The 24,561-nt window shown below is 42.7% G+C and overlaps 1 protein-coding gene across 1 annotated transcript in view; it reads right to left on the bottom strand.

Annotated features, from left to right (window-relative positions):
* samd10b (sterile alpha motif domain containing 10b) overlaps positions 1-24,202 on the bottom strand; it is an 86,948-nt gene extending 62,746 nt beyond the window's left edge. Inside the window, exon 1 of the mRNA XM_056235323.1 lies at positions 24,012-24,202. Within this exon, the coding sequence (XP_056091298.1) occupies positions 24,012-24,024 (13 nt within the window). The 5' untranslated portion in view covers positions 24,025-24,202. The remainder of the gene's footprint in view (positions 1-24,011) is intronic.
* Between the last annotated feature and the right edge of the window lie 359 nt (positions 24,203-24,561).

Raw genomic sequence — 24,561 nt, 5'->3', positions numbered from 1 at the left:
ATTTATTATATTTAAGTGTGAGGAAAGTAATTTCATTATAGAATGATGAATGGAGGAAAGAACAACTGAATAAAAAGGAAAAATGGAAGGAAGGAATGAAAGAAACAAATGAATAGACAGAAGGAAGGGAGGAACAAATGGACAAAATAATGGGAGGAAAAAAATAAGTAAACGGGGGAGGAGAAGGATGGAAGGAAGGAAGGAACGAACAAATGAAGAAAAGGAAGTACCAAATAAAGGAAGGGAGGAAGGAACAGAAGGAAGAAAGAAAGGTAGGATTGATGAACTAACCAACAATGAAACAAACAAACAAATGAATAAATGAGATGAAGGAACAAACTGAGGGATGGAAGGAACAAATGAAGGAAAAGGAAAGAAAATAAAGGATGGGAAGAACAAACAAACTAATGAACAGAAGAGAAAGGTAAAAGAAGGAATGACAACTGAACGAAAGCATATGAAGGAATTAAAAAAATACAGAAGGATGGAATGAAGAAAATGAAGGAAGGAAAGAAGGAATAAAAGAAAGAAAATAATGAAGGATGGGAGGTACAAACAAATTAATGAAGTAAAAGAAAGAAAGAAAGAAAGAAAGAAAGAAAGAAAGGAACAAGGGAACAGAACGAAGAAAGGCAGGAATGAACAAATGAAGGAATGGAAGAATGAATAATGAAAAGAAAAAAATTAAGAAAAGAAGGAAGTGAAATGAAGGAAAAGAAAGAAAGAAAGAAAGAAAGAAAGAAAGAAAGAAAGAAAGAAAGAAAGAAAGAGAGAAAGAAAGAAAGAAAGAAAGAAAGAAAGAAAGAAAGAAAGAAAGAAAGAAAGAAAGAAAGAAAGAAAGAAAGAAACGCGCAAACAAATGAATGAAGGATAGATGGATATAACTGAAGAACAAAACAAACAACAAACAAATGAATGAAGGATGGAAGAGAACAATCAAGAAAGGAAAGAAAAAACAAATGAAGGAAAGGAAGGAGGGATGGAAAAAATATAAGAAGTGAGGAAGGAACAAAAGAAAGAAACAAAGGGGTAATTAATGAATAAATAAAAATAAATAAAGAAGGATGGAAAAATACAAAATTAAGAAAAGATGGAAGAAAGGAAGGAAGGAACAGAAGGAAGAAAGGAAAGATAACACAAACCAACAAATGAGAGGAGGAGAGACTCATCTCTGGACACCAGAGAGAGAGAGAATAATAGAAGGACAAACAGAACTCAAGACAGAGAGTGAAAGTAATGAACAACATCTACAGCCGAACACACACACACTCTCCTACAAACAGCGGGACGTCTCAGCTGTGTGTGTGTGTGTGTATGTGTTTACTGAACTGCAATCTGCTTACTGATCAAATGTCTAGGTGCAAACAGGCCTCAGTTCAGATCGTCACAGGAGCCGCTACACAAATCACTGTCGGTTTAACTCTCTCTTTCTGTACAGTGAGAGAAACTTATTCCAACATATTTTAGCTGTCATCCTCTCTCTCTCTCTCTCTCTCTCTCTCTCTCTCTCTCTCTCTCTCTCTCTCTCTCTCTCTCTCTCTCTCTCTCTCTCTCTCTCTCTCTCTGTGTGTGTGTGTGTGTGTGTGTGTGTGTGTGTGTGTGTAGTCAGTCTGTAATTACCGTATTAACAAGCAGGGGTCAGTCCCGGGTGCTGAATCTCTCCACAAATTATCTCACCCACATCCATTAAAGACAACAAGCCCCACCTCTTTCTCTTATTCATTTCTCTCTCTCCATAACTCTTAAATTTACAACAAAATACCGTAATGCCAAAAAGTAACGCAAGTTACTGTCTCTTCATGTACTGACTGACAGCTCTCCTATTGAGAGAAAGGGTGAGTGAGTGAGTGAGTGAGTGAGTGAGTGAGTGAGTGAGTGAGTGAGTGAGTGAGTGAGTGAGTGAGTGAGTGAGTGAGTGAGTGAGTGAGTGAGTGAAGAGGTTTTGTGTGCGCTGTTCTGGACTAAATGTGAGCATTTACTCATCTGACTTGCACAAAAACTGATTCAGTATTCCTCAGACTCAATAAAAACAGTGATCTGCAAACCTGCAATAATGAAATATCTTAAATAACACAAATGTACTTTATGCATTTAAGCTTACTTTATTATCCAATGTCTTTGCTGCTGACCTTCAATGATCCAATTCAACCATACAAATAAGAAAAACTGAAAATATCACAATTGTGTTTCATTGTGTTGTTTTTATGGCTGAAGTAAGTGTTGATCTTTCTTCTCCTGCGTCTTGTTCTTCTGTGATCAGAACGGCAGCACAGCGGAGAGGTTTGTTAGAGATGCGCCCTCTACTGTACAGGCGTGGATTTACATTTCATTCAGCCTGAGGCTTATTCATCTCACTTTTGGTGTAAAAGGGCCTTTACATTCGCCAGGAAATAGAACTTTATTTATGTTATTAGGGGCGTTTTTACACTGGGCACGTTTGCTGCAGTCCGAGCGCGATTGTTCATCGACACTATCATCCCTTGCATGTGTTTTATTTCACTAAATACATAGTTATCGGCTACAACGCATACGCAGGTTACTTTTCTTCTTGAACAAGTGTGCTTAAAAACGCTCTAAAAAACGAATCGGTTACCTAACGTAACCTCGGTTCTCTCTAGATGAGGGAACGAGTATTGCGTAAGCTAGCTTACGCTACAGGAAAGATTAATCTTTTCTGAAATATTAAAGCCAAAAATTATCCTTAATTTTGTATCCATTGTCAACGCAGTGCAGCAGCTGCAGACCTTGAGCGGGCTAGCTAGCGAGCTCATTGGTCGCTCTGCGGCAACTGCTGCAGCCTATGGACGGACAAAATGAACTCGCGTCCAATGAGAGGCGCTCGCGCCTTCATCACGTCACAGCCCGCCAAACTGGGCGTGGCTAGAGTCTATATTAGCGAGGTCCGAAGGCTGCATCCCTGGTTTTCATAGAATGAAGCGAAAAATCGCTCGTGGCGCGAGCACGGCAGGCTACGCAATACTCGTTCCCTCATCTAGAGAGAACCGAGGTTACGTTAGGTAACCGACTCGTTCTCTTACGAGAGGTTCTCTCGTATTGTGTAAGCTAGCTTACGCTACGGGAACCCATTGTCAACGCCGTGTGCGCCAAGCATCCACAGCATGAGCCCAGGGGGAGAAACCCCGGGGAGCCCTATGAGTGAAGAAAACATTTTGGTCAGCAAGAGTGCGGGCCAGTGTATATGTAACACATAAGCACATAGTGGGAAAGAGACAGAGCGGCAGTGTCGGTCTGTGGAGAGTTTCCCATCAGTGCAGCTCACCAGGAGAGCTGTAGCGTATTAGACCGCTAGTAATTTCGCCTGCAGGGCGGGTACTTCCAGATTGTAAAATCTGACAAAGGTGGAGGGGGAAGCCCAGCCCGCTGCCACACATATGTCGTGAATGGAAATCCCGCTGGACCACGCCCACGAGGAGGCCATGCCTCTAGTGGAGTGAGCCCTAATGCCTAACGGGCATGGCAGGTCTTTTGACGCGTACGCAGCAGCAATAGCGTCCATTATCCATCTAGACAGTGTCTGTTTCGAGGCGGCGAGACCTTTGGCGTGCCCTCCGAACGAAACGAAAAGCTGCTCAGTGCGTCTGAAAGAGGCAGAGCGCACAGTATACAATCTCAGTGCTCTCACAGGGCAGAGGAGATTGGTGTCACATTCGCTATCGGATGTTGGCAGAGCCGATAGGGAAATGATCTGCGCTCTGAACGGGGTACCGATCACCTTGGGGACATAGCTGTGTCTAGGTTTTAAAATGACCTTGGAGTCATTTGGTCCAAACTCAAGACACACGGTGCTGACAGACAGCGTATGAAGGTCTCCCACACGTTTAACTGATGACAAGGCAGTCAGAAAAACGGTTTTGAGTGAAAGGTATTTCACATCCACGGATTGAAGCGGTTCGAAAGGAGGGGCTTTCATAGCTTCGAGCACTAATGAAAGATCCCAGATAGGAATCAGGGGGGTTCATCCTTCTAGCTCCCCTGAGGAAACGGATGACCAGCTTGTTTTTTCCCAGTGACTCGACCGCCACGTATACTTTGAGCGTGGATGGGGACCTGCCCTTATCCATTAGCTCCTGTAGAAACACGAGCAGCGGCGAAACCCCACACGTCCCTGGGTCCAGATCTCTGTCGGTGCACCATTTTAAAAACACAGACCATTTGGACGCGTAGAGTCTTCTTGTGGAAGGAGCTCTAGCGTGTATGATAGTGTTCATAACTCCTTCTGGCAATGCGACGGGTAGTCGTTGATCACCCACGCGTGCAGCGCCCAGCGCTCTGGGTGGAGATGCCAGATCGTGCCGCGAGCTTGAAAGAGGAGATCTGATCTCACTGGAATGGGCCACGGGGCTGTCAGTGACAGCTGCGCAAGCTCCGGAAACCATGTCTGATTCTCCCAGCGCGGGGCTATGAGGAGCACCGAGCAGCGTGTTTCCCTGATTCTCTGTATTACCTGTAGCAATAGCGAGACGGGAGGGAAGGCGTAAAGCGGGCGGTTGGGCCAGTCCTGGGCCAGCGCGTCCTCGCTTTTCGAGAAAAATACTGGGCAGTGAGAGTTCTCCTCTGACGCAAAGAGGTCTATCTCTGCTCTGCCGAATAGGCGCCATAACATCTGGACTGTTAGAGCGTGCAGGGACCATTCCCCTGGGGGAATATTGTCTCTGGACAGTCTGTCTGGGTTCAGGTGGCCCGGCACATGCGTCGCCCTCAGCGAGCGCAGATGGCACTGGGACCAACTCAGTATGCGTTCTGTCAGATGGAAGAGATTCCTGGACCTGACACCGCCTTGACGGTTTAGATAGGATACCACAGATCTGTTGTCCGAGCGGACCAGGACGTGGTGACCCTGAATGACCGGGAGGAAGCGCATAAGCGCGTACTCGGCCGCTATCATTTCCAGACAATTTATGTGAAGGAGCTTTTCCTGCATCGACCATAGGCCAAACACCGGTGAGCCCTCGCAGACCGCACCCCAACCCGTGTTGGACGCGTCTGTCGAGATGACTTTTCGGTAAGATACAGCTCCCATCATCACTCCCCGCTGATACCATTCGGCTACTGACCAGGGCTGCAGAGCTGAGATACAGGTCTGAGTCACTCTGATCGGCTGGCGGCCTGTGGCCCAAGCCCGGCGAAACGCGCGGGTGTTTAGCAAATGTTGAAGCGGGCGCATGCGCAGTAAACCCAGCTGGAGTACTGCTGAGGCTGAGGCCATGTAACCTAGCATCTTCTGAAATTGTTTCAGAGGCGTGAGTTTGTTCATCTGAAAAGATGCGGCTAGTCGCTGAACACGGCGCGCGCGCTGTGTTGATAAGCGAGCCGTCATAGCCACGGAATCTAGCTCTATTCCAAGGAAGGAAATCACTCGACTGGGATGAAGTGAGCTCTTGGTCCAATTGATTGTGAGACCCAAGCTGTTCAGATGACTGAGGAGAACTGTCCTGTGAGACAGTAGCTCCGTGTGTGATTGTGCCAAAATCAGCCAATCGTCCAAATAGTTCAATATTCGCAAGCCCTGGCTCCGCAGGGGTGCGAGCGCCGCGGCCATGCACTTCGTGAAAATACGGGGTGCTAGGGACAGGCCGAACGGAAGGACGGTGTATTGATAAACCTGACCGTCGAAGGCGAATCTCAAGAATGGCCTGTGACGGGGATTTATCTGAATCTGAAAATAGGCATCTTTCAGATCGAGAGATATAAACCAGTCCCCCTAGTGCACGTGCGCGAGGAGTTTCCTGACTGTAGGCATTTTGAACGGTCTTTTCACAAGCGCCCTGTTCAAAAATCTGAGATCCAAAATCGGTCTGAGGCCGCCGTCTTTCTGGGGAACAAGAAAATAACGGCTGTAAAACCCCGACTCGCTCAGAGAAGGCGGCACTCTCTCTATGGCCCTTTTGCACAGAAGGTTTGCTATTTCTGAACGAAGCATGCAGGCTGCTTCCGTGTTCACAGTCGTTTCGAGCCGCGCTCGGAAGCGGGGAGGGCGGCGATCGAATTGTAGCAAATAACCTTGTTTTATCGTGCTTAACACCCATTTGGATATCCCTGGGATAGCTTCCCACGCTTTGAAGCGTAACGCTAGAGGGTGAGTGGCCAAATCGCCCTGATTGCCGCACACAGCGAGCTGAACAGAATGTGTGAGCGCGCTTATTGTGCTTATGCATGACGGCTCGCAAACAGCAGGGACAGGCTGTTCTGTGAGTGACTTCCCGATTGGGGTGAATGGGGAAAGAGCCACATCTGTTAAGTGATGCGCGAGCATAGTCACGGGCACGGGACTTACATACAGAGAGGTGATGGCTGGCCGTGTGACAGAGCGGGCAGAGAGGGGGCGCGCGCACGGGCTCGTGGGCGCGTTTATTGACTCTAACACTCGAGCGGGCTGTGCCCACTTTATGAGAGTGGACTCTGACAGGGACACAGGCAGTGTAATGCTTGTGTGTAGGGGTGAACACTGTGTTGTGGGCACATTTTCTACACATAAGGCATGTTTGCTCTTTAAGAGATTTCTCTGAGTCGCCGTAAAAACGGCGTTTGGATGCAGGCAAGCGGGTAGTACCACCGGCTTGTTGGCTGCTGTACACACCACTGCAGTAGCCTGAGAGAAGGGGACTGACAGAGGGCGAAGCTTCGACGGCGGTCCGGCCGCGGCGGGACTGAGCCGTTGTTTTCTCAACGTAGCTATGAGGACTTCGGTTTCTCAGGTTTCAGCGCGATCCGAGGCCGAGGCCCGCGGGGGGGCGGCGGTCTGCGGCGGCTGTCTGAGCGCGATTTAGGGCGGCCGCCCTGTCGACACTGAGAAGTCTGGCTGTGTTGAGCTGGCGCTGTGCAGGGTCTCGTGCAGGAGCCTGGTCACGTGGGCGGCCTGCAGAGGAGCTAGCGCGACGAGGCAGGAAAAGGTTCATGGCTTGGGTGGCTTTCTGGACTTCTGAGAAGCGGTCGATAATGCCACTCACCGCAGAACCGAAGAGACCGGAAGGAGAGAGCGGCGCGTTGAGAAACGTGGCGCGTTCAGTTTCTCCCATGTCGGCAAGCGTTAGCCATAGATGTCTCTCGGTCATAGTCAGCGAGGCCATGCACTTCCCTAAGGCTTGGGCTGCAGCTTTTGTGGTGCGAAGGGAGAGATCCGTCGCGCTTCTTAGGTCTGACACAGCCTCTGGGTGCCTGTTTTTCTCATCCCACTCCCGAAGAAGGTCTGCTTGGAGGATTTGCAAGACGGCCATGGAGTGCAGAGCGGATGCGGCTTGGCCGGCGGCGGCATAAGCGCGGCCAACACAAGCGGAAGTGGTTCTGCAGGCCTTAGACGGGAGCACGGGCTTAGACCGCCATCTCGCGGAGGGCGGGCAAAGGTGCGCTGCGACCGAATCCTCGACCGGAGGGATGGAAGAATAGCCCTTCTCGGCGGCGCCATCCACCGAAGAGAGAGGAGCGGGTCCTGGCCGATAGAGGCGCGCTCCATGGCGGATGGCGTAGCTTGCCGGATGGCTGAAGGTGGCGAAGACGGCCGGCTTCTTCAGGCGCTGTCCAAGCTCGCTAAAATGCCCCTCAGACGGCGACGTGGCTTCTGTGGATCAGATGCGAAGAGCTTCGCTGAAGAGATGAAAATCAGGGATGCAGCCTTCGGACCTTGCTAATATACACTCTAGCCACGCCCAGTTTGGCGGGCTGTGACGTGATGAAGGCGCGAGCGCCTCTCATTGGACGCGAGTTCATTCTGTCCGTCCATAGGCTGCAGCAGTTGCCGCAGAGCGACCAATGAGCTCTCTAGCTAGCCCGCTCAAGGTCTGCAGCTGCTGCACTGCGTTGACAATGGATACAAAATTAAGGATAATTTTTGGCTTCAATATTTCAGAAAAGATGAACCTTTCCCGTAGCGTAAGCTAGCTTACGCAATACGAGAGAACCTCTCGTAAGAGAACAAACAAGCAAGCCCATCCCAGGTGAGAAAATGTAACACAAAAGTAATGTAATAAAATAACTTTTCATAGTAATGCAATTAGTTACTTTTTTTTTTAGAGTAACACAATAAAGTAATGCATTACTTTTAACAACAATGGTAATTTTTATCCTATTGTTTATTGTCATATTTGTTAGCATGTTCAGTATCTTTGGGTTTTGATTCATACTTCTCGACAAATATAAAAACTTTCAAGGCAGATTATTTACGATGATTTTAGTAACTGTTATGTAGATATGGTTTAGCTTCTGAGGACTTGAACATTTTTATGATCATTTTACAGTGTGTTTGGCTTTTTTCTGCAGCTGTCTGGCAGAAAACAAAACAAAAATCTAATTATTAAGTAAAGATAAAAAAAATGCCATGTCGCTCATTTGGACTTTTATGTTTAGTTTGTGTTTGGTTTATGTCCTGTTTCCTGTTTCTAGTTTTGTAGTCCTTTTGTAGTGCTTTTGGTTCCCCTCTTGTTATCTAGTTATCCATGTGTATATACGCCTTAGTGTTTGCTGTGTTTGGTTGTCAGTTGTTCTGTTACAGGGAGAGGGCAAGGAAGGTGGGCAGGATTTCATTATCATTTTCTGTGGAACTGAGATTTATTAAACAAAACAAAACATGGAACATGAGGAGCCAGTAAACAAGAGAGCAAGAGGATACACGGACAACAACTGACTACCAAACACAGCAAACACTGGGGCTTATATACACAGCGATAACTAACAAGACAGAAACAAACGATGTTTGAGAACCAGTTTTTGTTTTTTGTTTTTGTCTATGGAAGTCAATGGGCTCCAATGTTGTTTGGTTACGAACATTCTTCAAAGTATCTTCTTTTATGTTACACAATAGAAAGAACGTCATACGGGTTTGGAACAACATGACGGTGAGTAAATGATGACCAAATTTTCAATTTGAGGTGAACTATCCCTTTAAATACAATCAAATCATTGACGATATCCTTCATGTCCACACGGGACGAGTTAGTGGTTTGTTCAAATCCAAGAATGAGCAATAGTAATTGCCTTAGCAATTACTCTCCACAGAGAACATTTCTCTCTCTCGTCTCATCCACGCAGACAGTCTCGTAGAGAGTAGAAAGGTTATATCTTTATGAACTCACCTAACTCCTCAAAGGACCCAAATGTAATCTCTCTCTCTCCCTGTTTCTGATTGCTGCTTTACGCTCTCCATTCACTGTATTCTCTTGCTTTAATTGCCATGTTATCAGACTCTCCCTGACAGCTATGCCAATTACCCTTCTGCATTGTGTGCTGTCCAGACTGGCCGTTTAGACGCAGAACAGAGAAGAGAATAAAAGCTACTGCAATATGCATTCACCGTTTCTGAATCTTCTGAATGAATCGTCTCTTCAACGCTGTCTCCGTCTGTCTGCCGTTGCCATTCCTCAAGGCAAAAATTAAAGTTGCAACTGGCAAATGTAATAAATAGTAAGATACTGAAGAGTTTGGAACAACATGAGGGTGATAAAATGATGACAGAATTTACATTATTTGTGCCTTAAGTGTGAAATAAGAATGTATGCGTCTATATCAGTGTCTTGTTATTGTATAATAAGTAATATTAATGTCAGGTGGTCGTTTCCTGTTCCTCCTTTAATCAATGAGACACAACAGAGCTTCATATTAATGTTTCCATTTCTCTTTCTAATCAGAAGAGACTCCATTCTCAAACAAGCATTTTTAAAGGGGTCATTGCCATTTTTATATTAAAATGATTATTGATGATTCTTTAGGGTTTAAATGAAAAGTTTGTAATATACTTTAATTAAAAATTCTCATTAGTATTGAAGAAAACACTAATTTTACCTGGTCAAAAACAGCTGTTTTCAGCACGCCGTTTCAGTGCATATGCCTTTAAATGATAATGAGCTTCGCTAACTCCACCCCTCTTTACTGCGGGTGTTTCGACACAACGCACGTGGAGTGTTGCCTTGACAACAGTTGAGGGTATATTTTGGAGAGAGAATGGCAGCGGGAGTCTCTGAGGACACATCTGTGCAACCGTATCAGTTTGAACCGGAGTCGGACCCGGAACAAGATGACGCCCCCGAAGAAGTTCGACAATTAAGGCGCGAACAGGACGTTTCTGTATACGTTAGTTCATTGACAGATTGACGTTACAACTAATGGTCATCAAAAACTTTTTTTCACGATTTGCAAAGATTAATATAAAGGTTAATAAAACGTTACACTCACTTCTTCTGGAGGTGCAGCGGGGACACGAATAGTTGGTACTGATTCTTTTTTCATGAGCAGCTTCTTAGCAAAACCAGCTTTATACTGACCCTCGTTTATAAAGCAGTCTGGTGAGAAATGATTCGCGATCTGTGGAAGAAAGCCCTTGCTAAAATTAACTCTTAACTCTATCTGTGTTGGTGCTCATTTGAATTTGATCCAATTCAAAGCTCATTACACCATTACAAAATAAAAACGTTGTTTAACGAGTTGTTTGACTGTTGCATAGATGCTCGCTATCCCAGAAAGATCACACTCATACATTTTACACTGCCTAAATGTAATTCATTTTAGACAGTTTAATTCATTTTAGACAGTTTAATTCATTTTAGACAGTTTAATTCATTTCTGGTGCCGTTGTACTGTGGCTGCCGTCGCATCATCCAAGTGGATGCTGCACACCGGTGCCGGTTGAGGAGAGAGGTGGTTGTCTCTCTTTGTCACACTGTCAAATGCCCTTACATTTTTTTTTTAAACCCAGCCCAATAAGTGCAATTTTTGAAGTATCCCCTGTTAATGGCTTGCAACTAATGAAGTCAATCATTTTAATATTTTTTCATTTTAATGTAAAAATGCAACTTTTAGGATTCAGGATGCACCAGTCCACCTGGAAAGCGGATACAATTGATACTGATACAAATATTTGCGCACTCGCAAAAAGAGTCGCTGAAAAATCCCCACCACTATTTGACAAGACTGACGGTCTGTGTTTGTCCCAGACAGACCGTCAGTCTTGTCAAATAGTGGTGGGGATTTTTCAGCGACTCTTTTTGCGAGTTACATTGTGACGCCAGAAGGTGGTTGACGAGTGACCGGCTTTATGAGTGAGTCAATTAAATCACTCACTCAACCGAATCATTTAAACACATTGATTCATTCAGGAACGAAAGTGACTCCAATCGTCGTAATTATCATTATACAGAATACATTATCTCAAAGGTACCCTAATGGTTTACAGACTCTACAGCTTAAGCAGAACTTACACTAGACTTTGAGCATGAGAAATTTCTACGGATTTCTAACCAAACAAATGATTGGCTGCGTCCGACATCGCATACTCACTTGAGTAGGTACTTATTTTGAATAAGTAATTGCGTCACGTAAAAAAGTACATTCTATATAGTATGAATGTGTGTAGTATGAATGTAATCCAGACGTTTACATTCGCCATGTTGTCATTATCATGTGACCTGCCAGCGTCAGTTTCGTCGCTTCACTGTCATTCATAAATCCTCTCCCATGGCCTCATGGGATAGTAAAGTGTTCATCGTATGCACAGTTCAGAAACCCACCAGAAAAAGTAGGTCATTTTTGCCTACTCTTTTACTGTGAATTCGAACGTATGCGATTTGGATGCAGCCAGTGTCTTTATTAGTGACTCATTGAATCATTTACTCAATCTGCGTGTTCAAACACATTGATTCATTAGGATGATGAGTGAGGCATTTTAATCATTCACTCAACCGATTCGTTCAAACACACTACTCAGGAATAACAAAGTGACTGTCTTTAAACAGTAAGTGAGTCATCGAAACATTTACTCAAGAAATGAATTCAGGAACAAACATGTGCATGTCTTTATGAGTGAGACATTGAATCCTTTAATTGAATCATTCAGGAACCAAACACCACTTCTGCTGTGTGTTAAATGGAGATGGTTGATTCTGCTTTTAAAAATAGTCAAATAGTATTTCTGAAACATTTTCTATACAAAAAGATCTAAATACTCACACAAAACACTATTTAATTCTCAAGGTAATTTTCATAGCATCTGTCAAATTGAATTATACTGTATATAAACAGACATGTCATATAGCACCCGACACATTTCCAGCATGTAATTTGATTTTCCACTCACATTTCTAAAGGAAGACACCTCAACAGTTTATATTTCCACATCATATTTCACATATGACAGACAGATTCTGACTGGAAATGTAAGATGCAATGGTTCACATGCAGGGTTCAATCTATCAGCGTAACTCGGAAGGAGCATTGGCTGATGTCTTTAATGTATTTAATTTTTAACAGTCTTTATTTTTGGTCCAGAGGGGAATTATATAATTCAATACATCCTCGAGCCAGCGAATCCTGAGGCCAAATCCTGAGGGTGACTTTGAAGCTTCAGCTTGGGTTCAAAAACCAGGAGGACTGTTTAACTCTGAGATCGCCTGACAGAGTGTATTTCTCGCTTTCCTCCCTCACTCTCTCTCTCTCACACACACACACTCATGCCAGTATACATCAACTCCTTTCTTATCACAAATAAGGTGGTCTGGACTCTTTCAGAATGGATTATGAGAACAGGCATGTTAAAAGGTCAGTGATACACTGGCCTCACGAACACACACACTCACTCGAGCAGGAGAGAGAACCAATGTGTCACAGCGCAGAGATTAGAGTCACAGAGATAACCAGAGCCGGACAGTAACGGAGTACATTTACTTGAGTACAGTACTTAAGTACAATTTTGAGGGATCTGTACTTTACTCGAGTATCATTTTTGGGGAGTACTCATGACTTTACTCAAGTACATTTGAGAGGCAAATATTGTACTCTTTACTCCAATACATTTCTATCCATAACCGTGAGTACCCGAGTAAAAAAAAAAAAAAGTAAAGAAAAATCTCGGAAACCCTCAATTTGTTGTTTCCCTCTCAAACGTGATTGGATTGTGCAGGCGCCACTGATTGGGACAGCCTATCAGCAATCACTTTCAGCTTCCCGCCAAAGTCAACTCGGTCAGATTTTATATTACACATTAATGTAAGTGTCACAAGGTGACGAAATAGAGGCGGAACTAAATAGTCCACGGAGGGATGTTTCCACCCGGAGTGTTTTCAACTGAACACCCAGCCAGCCTTGTATGCATCGCTACCATGGCAACAGCAGCCGCTGATGACAAAGTGACAACAGGTGCGGCGCATCAAGGGGCTGTTTGATGATTGGGACACACAGCTTTTTGAAACGGATAAAAACAAAGCTTTGGGAGACAAAGAAAGACGGTAGAGCAGCACGGGGCAGCAGCATGGTGTGAGCAGGCGGGGACCGCGAGCGCAGCAGCGCGCTTCCCGCGACGAGGTGGGCTGAGAGTTTCTGTGGGACAAGCCGGCTGGTGAGATCGACCCGCGGAAAGGAATCCGCTACGAAGAAACTGGGTGGTGTGGAACGGAGAGGCAAAGGAGAAGTCATCTCGAAAGTATCAAGTCCCCCTACCTGGGTGAAGATAAGTACAAACCTTCTACTGGCCGTATTGTATGTGATTTATATATCAAGACATTAGATATGAAGAGAAGTGATACAGGAAAAGGAGACTAGACACCGGAATGAGAAGACAGCTGTTGTGATGCATGAATGATGTCGCTAAATTTCTTCCGTCTTATTGCCCCCACTGTTCAGAAGGAGGAGGTGGGCCGTGGCCCTAAATTTCACGGGGTGGATGAAAGCGACGTGTGTAACTGCTGTGTCCCACCGAGTGTGGTTGAGGTGAAGTGCTGCACGCATGATGTAAAGAATCTTGTCACGTGTTCATCGCCCTTGTCTTGTGTTACAGTCTGGAGGTTTCTGAGGAAGAGATTGAGCGAATGCGAAGTCTGAGCCCTCCGCACCTGCTATACTGGGAAGAACCAACCGTACTCGAATTACTCACTTGCTGTCTAGTCGACGCCCCCTTTACAGTCGTAAGCTTTCTGCACCTGAGTCCTTGGAGCACTCACTGGCTGTCCAGGCGAGGGTCTCTTCACAGCCGTAAACCTTCTGCACCTGAGAGATCGAGAAGAGTCGATTCTACTGAGAGGCTGGAAAGAGTCAACCGTATTGAGAGTACGCCTTTGGCACTGAGAGACTGAAAAGAGTCAATCCGTATTGAGAGTACGCCTTTGGCACTGAGAGCCTGAGAAGGGTCAACCGTGTTGAGAGTCCTCGCCTGCTGTCCAGTCCACGTCCCCTCCACAGCCGAGAGCCTTGGGCATCCGAAGAGCCCGAGAAGGGCTGACTGTATCGAGTACTCACCTGTGGTCCCGTCGACGTCCCCTGCAGCGACTGGATACTGAGGAGGAAGAAGAAGCTTTTTAATTAGGATTACAAATTATTTTAAGTCAATAAAATCTGTCTAAGTTTTACTCTCCTTTGTCTGCTTGGTTTCTGGTCCGCTCCTCAGTGGTACTCATTCTAAAGGGAGGGTGTAGACCCTGTCGACCCTCCCGACCTGTGACATAAGCCAAGCATTTGGTTTGATGTTCTTGAGTATGTGGTGTGTTTAACACAGTCAGGTTCAAATGTGGCAGTGGCGTAGCCACGAGGGATTTCGGATTTCTTAAAAAAAAAAACTTTAGGAGGCAAAATATATTTTTACTGATTATGTGAATTACACTGCGCAAACCAAAGTAGGCTAATACCCAGCGAATGAAGAAGGGTTGGCACTCAGTCTCCACAGTACATAAAATATTAATTTTGTTTTAATTTATTTTTCGGGTTTGCATTTATGAGGAAAAATCAATGTTATGGACGTGTTCTCCGTTACGGACGTGAGCGCTCTGAAAGCGGCATAAAAAATGCTTTAAAACTTTCACAGAGACATCAAACAGAAAACACAACACCTTTCTTTAACCTGAATTTCGTTTGGCATTAATTGTATCTTAATTTGAATCAATGTTTCATCAACCAATTGACTGGGTTTAATAAATAAGTAAATAGCAGACGATAGATAAGAAACGGAGGCGCCGGCACGTGAACTGGATCTCGTCTCATAAATGAACCGAAACACAGTGTATAAGGTAGCCTACTTGCCTCTCACAGACATGTCTACTTTTAAACAGAAAAATTCAAAACGAAAGAAAACAGACTACAGACTGCTCTCTGCTTATGTAATCCGTATGAAATGTGCATTTCTCTCTGGCGCGTTCACTACTGAAGATCGCGAGTCAGCATCGTCAACTTCATCTAGCCGACACTGACAAAGAAAACACTTGTTTATTAACAAGTGTTTATTAATAAACAATTAAAATATCTCCTTGCTATATTTTACATATTCATAATCATTCCTTTTGCCGGTTCTTTGTGACAGCTTTTAGGTGCTTTATTGGCAGCGCCACCCTTACATGTGGTGTGTGTGTGTGTGTGTGTGTGTGTTGTCCCCGCATTTAAAGATAGGACCCCCCAAAAATTTAATTAAATTAAATAAAGCAACATGGTAAAAAGATGAAAATGACTTGATTTTACTTTCAATTCCTTTTACATTCTCCAAGGTATTAACATTAACATTTTTCATAACTCCATGTAGGACGTTTCTGTGCATAAATGTAAGCACTGTGGCAGTAGATTAGTAATGCAATATTTAGAAAATCTACTCTTGTACTCTTGATACTCAAGTACTTTTAAAAACAAGTACTTTAGTACTTTTACTTAAGTAGACATTTGAATGTAGTACTTTTACTTGTACTTGAGTAAAATTTAGCAAGGGGTATCTGTACTTTTACTCAAGTAACAAAGCTCTGTACTCTGTCCGCCTCTGGAGATAACGCATGACCTCTAGGAAACATAACCGATTCCTAGCGATTATGGGAGTGTAAAAAAGGAAAACATGAAACGAGAGCAGTAGTCCATCTGATTTAAACACACCTCAGAGCCAGAGAGAGAGAGTAAGACACAGACAGGAAAGATGCAACCTTATTGTTGACATAGGAAGACATTTCACCCAATATTAAAATGAGTGAATAAGCGATATATCAGCCACACTGAAAAACTAGTTAAAAGTATAATTGGTACTTGGTATAATTTCCATGTGTATTTCCCTTGAAATTCTTGTCAGTTGAACTCCTATAATCTCAGTTATTTATCGTTGATTAATGTCCTTATTTTGTAAAAGACACTGAAAAAATGGTAACATCTAAATTAATTGGTTTATATTGAAATCAGAAAAATATTGAGCATCCCTGAATGAACCAAAAAACATGAATTTATAACTTATTACCTCAAGTCCATCACTTAACATTCAAGCGCAAAGATGAACTCAACATCTGCCAGGACCTCCACAAAACAACTCATGTGACCCCTAACAAGGGCACCAATGACAATGTTGCAGGCCCCGTTGTTGATATTGCAAATCTTTTTTTTTAAATGAACTGCTAATTAATGCCAATTAGCTGACACTTCCATTCTAATCACCTTAATTAAAAGAGGGAGGGTCTCTCTGGAATAACCTGGAGTTAAGCAACTTAATCAAGGACATAAAGTCTGTGATCCACTTTGCATATTATTCATGGCATTTGCAAACGTTGGCAAATCCACAGACAAATGTGTGTATGCAACATGCATCAGAAAGTCCCTACACTCTTCTTTATTGACATCCGTAAAGAACTTTTAACATCCATGAAACTTTTCCATTGCACAAAAGATTCTTTATAGTGGAAAAAAATTATTTTGATTATTAAAATGTTATTAAATGAAAAAATGATTATTTTAAGAAATGTTCACTGAAATATATTTGCAATTTCAAATATGTGTGTCTGTGTGTGTGTGTGTGTGTGTGTGTGTGTGTCTATACAATTTAGTACATTTAAAATATGTTAACTTAAAATGTAAGATCGAATAACACACTACAGTCAAAATTATAATCAATATGACAGTCATCATATCAAAATAAGTGTACTTTAAATCACAACAAAAGATTATTAAAACATGATCTAAACTGTAGTACTTTTTTGACAATCTTACAAAGTGCTCTTTTTAAAAGTGTATTTAAATGTGTTAAGACGTCATGAAAGTTAAGTGCACTTAAGTGGTCTTTTATTTTATTAACATTATCTGCAACTACTTTTTTAAATTAAAAAAATACTAAGATTTGAAGTACACAGCAAGTGTACATTAAATAAAATTAAGTGCACTTATTTTTCACAAGCCCTCAAAGAAAGAATCAAATTCCTCTAGAGGAAACAAGAACAAGTTTTTCTGCTCTCTATTGGGGTATATGTTACAGTAAAGTACCATGGTATTATCTTCCGGTATCATAACTGTACTGTGCTAACACCAACCATAAAAAAATTCATCTAATAAAATCTAATAAACTGTGTGGTAAACCTAAATAGCCACCTCATTTTATAATATCCACATCTACAGCCCTCCCAGATGAAGGAAGTGTTTGTGTTAATGGCCAAGCAGTGGACAAGGGTCAGAAAAAGAGCACTGATGTGCAAAAGAGGGACAGAGACCAAGTCAGAGTCACAGATATGGCCCATGGGTGATATTTTGAGGGACAGGGTGGGATGTGGAGAGCTGTTCATCACACACAGAAACAGAGAGAAGAGAGCACCCCGGAGTAGAGCTGGATGAGACTGATAATACAGATGTAAAAAATCTGTGCAATCAAATTGCTTTTTGCCACCAGGAGCTGCATCATCTCTTCCTGGAGCCTTCAGCGAGGCCACTGGCCAATCAGAAACCTCTATCACACACGACAGAGCCTTCAGCGAGGCCACTGGCCAATCAGAAACCTCTATCACACACGACAGAGCCTTCAGCGAGGCCACTGGCCAATCAGAAACCTCTATCACACACGACAGAGCCTTCAGCGAGGCCACTGGCCAATCAGAAACCTCTATCACACACGACAGAGCCTTCAGCGAGGCCACTGGCCAATCAGAAACCTCTATCACACACGACGAACAGTCCCAAACCGTTCAGAATTACAGAGGACTGGTTTAATATTATACAAATTAAGTGAGGTTTAGTTTAGATTAGAGTTAGATTATTTTAATATATTAATTTTTTTATTTTTTATTTACCAATAAGATGCTTTAGAAAACCAACCCCAAATGACAACTAACTAGAATATTTTACACAAGACCATCAATTTCCATCAAATTCAAACCAAAGGCATTATCTCTAATTAGCACAACTCTCTCAGCAGTTTCTATTATCTTTTCTCTCTCCGTCTCTTTCTTCAACATCATCCTCTTTCATCCTTTATCTTTCTCAATCGTGCATTTCTCTCCTTCGCGGGGCACTAATTAACGGAGAGATATTGGACACGGGCCCGTGCACTTGCTAATACAACGGGATGAGAGGAGCTGACAGGTTGGCCATTAAAAAAAATAAATAATCAAGAGTGACCACAGTACTGAAGAAATTAGGTAGCACTGGGTGGGTGTGGAGAACGAAGATGAGAACACTTGGGATGATGTTGGGGGGGGGGGGGGGGGGATAAAGCTTTGCCCTCTGCGAGAGCAATTATCCGTAGCTCACGGGTCGACCCAGCCATCAGTCCTCCCAGCAAATGAAATGGATCTTTCTTCTCCATTCTTCAGCCATCTCTCTGCCTCCTTCTTTCTCTCTGTCCATTTTCTCGAAGATGCTTGTTGATTTAAGCCAAATTGATCCCTCCCGGGTTTTAACGCTTGATCAATCTGTTTAAGGTCCGGGGGGGATTGACGAGTGAATGTTTATTAGACACCTCCCCCTTGCTTTTCCTCCCCATCCCCCTCAATCCCACTATAGGGAATCTCAGAAGAGTAGCACTGATCCATAATAAGGCAGCATATGGATGAAGCGTGTGATTTTCTAGAATCTATACAGTCTTATGCCTGCTACAGACTGTGTGATTTCAGCAATACTATAATAAGATCACTACAAATCACACTGCACGACATGGATCTAATAAACCTGGGTGCGACATGTATGTAGACTGTGCGATGATGACAGCTATTGAATCATAGGCTACGACGCAAGTTAGTATAGAAGAATAAAACGCCATCATCATGCGCTAGTGGTAAACAAAGAGCAAGATGAATCGCACTTTAGCAATTGTGTCTTTAATGTGCGATGAAAAAAAGAGGAGGAAGCGAAAGAGGAGAATATGGACTTGGTCATGGCTAGAGAAAAGAGGCCAACTTGGCAGGGCGATTTTGCAAATGGATCTCGAGGAAAGTAGTTTTAAGCTTTAGCGCCATGTCGCGTTGATCAATGTGCCATTTCATGTTGCATTTTTATTGGTTAGTCAGTAAACGTAGGTGATAGCAGCAAACACACTGTGAGATGATCTTGCTAAACTTCTGCCACGGTCAGAAAATGATCGCAGGATATCTTTGACATGACAACGGCCGTCTCTGAACCTCTCTCGCTGTACGACGTAGGAACACCGTTTAGGAGCCACAACCACAGAAATCACCACGATTAGTCATCTTTCGTCTGGGACTGGCCACAATCATACAATGTGTACCGGGCATTATTGATTTAAATGAATCGGCACACTCGGATCTTTTCATATTTATAAGCAGGGTGTTTTAAGCATTATATTTTGCACTAGGGATTGGAACAAACATCTAAACAAAAGTGTTAAACTCGACCTGTCTTGTTGTGCTACCAACATTGTTGGGGTGTGGTTTTACTTTTCTAAGCAATCAGATGTTTGAAAAAAACCCAATATATTTACATTGAAGGAAGGACCACAATATACTGTAATAGAGACTTGGAAGGCTCCTTTACCCTAGACCAGTAAGAAACAGCTTAGCAACACCCTAGCAACCACCCAGATAGGGAATTTTAATAGGATTGCAAGAAATACAGTTCGAATTTGGAACAAATCAAAATTATCCAGTAAGAATTTTTTCTTCGCATTTTTTTCATTCTTAAAGTATTATTATTTGACGTTCTGGTCCCAAATTCTGACAGAAATTCCATCACTCCTGTACACATTACTTTAATATTTTTGACGTGTGAACGTACCTGATGGCGAATCGTCTAATCATATCAAAGTCAGAGACAAAAATATCCACCCACAACAGCTGTGCAAATATGCAATACAAACAGCATGCTGATGCACTGACAGTGAAGTCTTTTCATTTAAGATCTTTTAAATGGATCACTGCAACAACAAAAAAAGCAGGCAAATCTTTTTTTTTCTTTTTTTTTTACTTTCTCTTCCCCTGATGTCAGCGTAGATGCTGTGTGAACTGTGATGACACAGTAAGAGGGTATTAAGACCAACAACAGGCCAACGGAACGAGAATTAAAACCCAAACATACATACAGCAGCATAAAAACATAATACACCCTCATAGATCTGCACACACACACACACACACACACAGAGATCAAACATTCCATATAGACACACACGCAAAATCCATTTTAGCAAAATCCTTTGTCTGCTTGAAAGATATGATACAATAGAATAGGGGGGATAAAGGGACGGAAGGATGGATGGTTTAAGGTGGAGATAATGCCTGCGCAGACAAAAGGATGCTGGCCTAAACACACACACACACACACATACATCCACACCATTTGAGCCAGGATCACATTTCAAAAGCTCTCCAAAGGCAACTTTTGGGCAGGACACCAAATAGCTGTTAAGAGCCCCTCCTTAACCAACACGTGAGAGACAGCTAATAAAGACCATGTTTATGTGGCTAAAGAAAACAGTAGCTTCCTTTCATTTCACCTCCTTTTCTTCTTTCATTCATGCGCTCATGTGAGAATCGGTTCACAGGGACGTAACTTCGGTCATGTGGTTTGGGCGAGATTCGTTTAATCTGACCTACAATGCACTGTGAGTACAAACAAGATCAAGAGGCTTTAGGACAAAAGCTCTTAAAGAACAGATTTGGGACCATTGTTGAAGGAATGTTTCAATACTAATTACAGCATCTGTGACATACTGTCAATTACCACAGACAATCATTTTGACCCTTTTTTTTAAGTTAAAATTGTGTATTTCACTTCCAAGCAAAGTTTGTGGAGCAAGGCAATAAAGTGGTGCAGGGATGACGTCAAAACCTGGAAGTCTAATTCGGCCGCTGGTTCCTTTGAGATTTTCCTATTGGGCTTTATAATGGGGTTTTTCAATTTATGAGTAAAATAAGGTCTGTGGTGAACATAACCTGATACTTTGACGTTTTGTTCTGCAACATACATTGCACACACTCACACCCCAAGCTTTCTTATCTAGTCACTTATTAGAAATATACGTTTTCACAATGGGTGAGTGTAATTTACGTTAAATATTGACTGTGTCAGCATCTATTTTTTGCCAACATGGATAAACCACAGTGTTACATTGCTGACAATGTGCAAATTCAATGTCATGTCAAAATGTCAAGTGCGAAACCGGTTAAGACATTAATGGTGTGTAAAATAATGGTGTAATAATTATTGGTGTAAAATAAATACCAGTAAATTGACTACCGCAAGCCTTAGTAAGGGTGTGTTCACACTTGTAGTTCGGTTCGCTTGGTTCGTTTGGTCCGGACCAAAAAAAAAAACATTTAGTCTTGGTCCGCTTAGCATTCACATTGGCATTTTAACACTGAACATAAAGATCCCAAACCTAAAGGCATAGGGATACAACCTGATTGGTCGCCTTTTATGCCTGTGCCAAACTGTGATGAGCAACATCACGCCTAGAACGAGAAAAAATTGGCATAATGTAAGGGTTAAACAACTTCATAGCTTAAATAACACAATTAAAATAAGGATTATTGCACACAAGCTTCACATTTCTGCTTTTAAACCCTCCAGACTGCATGTCCCCACAGACCACATTATACGTGCACTGAGTTTTTACATGCTTTATAAACTGATGGACCAAGTGAAAACGAAGATGAAATGCGATGGAAAAGCTGCTCATCTCTCAGCGATTAAACGTAAAAGAACAGAAAGAAAGAATAAAACAGTCAATGGTGTTGACAGACTGGTCAAGCATGGAATCGCTTCTGCTGATAACAGGAAACACACACATTGAGACAAAACACACACTCCCTTCAACCCCTGCATGTCAATCCGAGCGAAACAGAACCAGAAATGACTCTCTTTTTATCGCCTCTGCTCTTTCACGCTCTCCATTGCTATTTTTTCAGACATGCACGTGCGGTTAGAAACCGTGAGTGAGGCTTGTGGGTCTAGCATTTCTAATCCATCTGTATGCATGAATGAGTGACACGCATTTGTCCATGCACTTAATGCATTGGTGCTCCCTTAGGTAGCAGGGAAACAGCCCAGTCCTCCCGCTGCATGCTGGGATTGGTTGAGAGCTGTAGGGTGTGTGAAACAGGGCGAGAGGGGGTTAACCCAACATCTGTGCCTCTCCAGATCTAATGAAGCTTTATATGAGCAGTGACACAAACATGCTTTATGTGAATCAGAAACCAGTGCTATTCTGGAAACATTTTTATTACAGCCTGTATGAAATGAAACCTCGCCAAGTAATAACTGTACTGTACCAGGAGAATGATACGGCAATATCTGTGCAATAGAAGATATTAAAGCAAACAATCAGCTCTCTCAAGTGTAATTCAGTTGTCTAATCAAACGCAAATATAAGCGGCCTCTATATAAACCGCTTGTGTACTCACTCACATATCAGACTTTCTCTTAGGGTGGCGTAGAAAAACGTTTTTAAACAATATTCTGTGCACAGAATACAACACGGATTAAAACAAGCCGTTTTAATTGGATAAAAAAAAAACACGTTTGAGAAACAATGATAACTTTCCTTGAGGGGGGCTTTATGATTATGCAATTTGTTTCTATGTACAGAACATCCTATTTTGGGCACAAACTGTACTTTTAAGTTACTGAATCACACGTGTGGCAGGAGAGAGAATTAGGAAAAGACATTTAATACAAAGAAGTGCAGGTTAAAGTGAGGCACGGTCTTGCTGTCCGTTTCAGCACCAGGCTGAGCGCTGCAGATATAGCTACTATATGATTATGTACAATTGCCTGGGGCCAAGGGGAAAACATGTATTTCTCACGATTACACCAATGCCCTCGAGATTACTGAGAGCATGTGTGTGAATATTTTCATTTATCACGCAAGTTGTCAGGTAGACTTTATGTTTATGTCCAGCTGTGAACCCATGAACTCTATCTGACATTCCCTTCAGCGATTTGAGCGCAATGTCATTGTCAACATGATGGGCACAAATACATCTGGAAAATAAAAATTAAAAAAACACCTGCACCAATTATCAACTCTCTGACCTAAACTTGCACATGGCATTCAGAAAAAATATAAACAGCATCACAGGGTGCAGCAAAAAAAGTTATATAGTAGTACAGTGTAGTATAGGATATTATAATACCCTGTAATAGAATAAGCATTTACTATACGGCTTTTTACACGTTACATGTAGTTAATGTAGTAATAACTATAAATTATAAATAATTGCATGCAAGTAACCCTAAACCAAACCCCTATATAGTAAGTAGGCTACATGTATTATTTATTATTACTACTCAGTACGTACATGTATAATTACACTGTAACATGGTCACCTTAAAATAAAGTGTAATCATAAATAGCTACTAGGCTACAGTAAAAAAAATATAGTCTAAAGTACACAGTAAAAAAAAAAAAGCTAAAATTGAAAAAGTTTTAACAACTCTTCATTTAACTACTGATGACGAAATCCAAGTTACAACTTTGGCAAATTGCAGAAAAAAAATCTTAAATAAAAGACCATGTTAAAATATTATGTTATTAGCTTTTAAAGTTTTAGTCCTATACTTTAGTACAGGACATTAGTAAATAGCACTGTAAATGTTGTGTAAACAGTGTAATGTAAATAGTTAATTTATAGTATAGTATTAGGCTATAGTACACCAAAATATTAGTCTTCAGTCCTGTATAGTCTAGAATAATACAGTAAACGTCAAAAGTCATAAATATTGTCTGTATACTGTAACGCCACCCTGTAAATAAACGGATCATAGTTTGCATGTGGCTGCAGTATGAATCAAATAATAATTGAACTGGTTTACTGGACGTAGTAAATAACACGCAGCGAGCTTACCGTCCACAGCCATAGTCGGTATATACGCGTATCTCTCCGTGATGGCTTTAGTAGGAGTCTGCCATGCTCAAGCTCACGGGTGTCCTGTCCGGTAGAAGAGAGAGCCGTGGCTCCTGAACGACACCTCCAGTCCGAGCGCAAAGATCTGCTGTGGAGCAGGAGATATCCACATATAAACCCGAGAGAGAGAGAGAGAGAGAAAGAGAGAGAGAGAGAGAGAGAGAGAGAAAGAGAGGGGGGGGGGATGACAGTCGTTCAGCTCCCAGCGCATCGGGCAAGTTTAAACCCCTCCCTCTGCTGCTCACCTTAGTGCTGGACGCACTCACACACAGCGAGCTATTCACTGATTACACAAGTGGCTGTGGTGATGAAGAATGACAGCATGCAGCCAGTGCAATAAAACACGCGTGTCATTTAAACTACATCCCGCGCGTGCACGAGGGTGTGGGGTCAGTGGGGAACATATGGGCAAACGCGTGAGAGGGCGCTTGACAAAATAAACTTATGCAAAGCACACCATTATGAGACTGCGTTTGCCCCGTGCACCAGC

The sequence above is a fragment of the Rhinichthys klamathensis genome, unplaced genomic scaffold (assembly GCF_029890125.1).
Source record: "Rhinichthys klamathensis goyatoka isolate OS25496 unplaced genomic scaffold, OSU_Roscu_1.1 h1tg000419l_1, whole genome shotgun sequence".
Taxonomy (NCBI): domain Eukaryota; kingdom Metazoa; phylum Chordata; class Actinopteri; order Cypriniformes; family Leuciscidae; genus Rhinichthys; species Rhinichthys klamathensis.
Note: the sequence above shows the minus strand (reverse complement) of the source record. Positions and strands in the feature narration are given on the sequence as shown.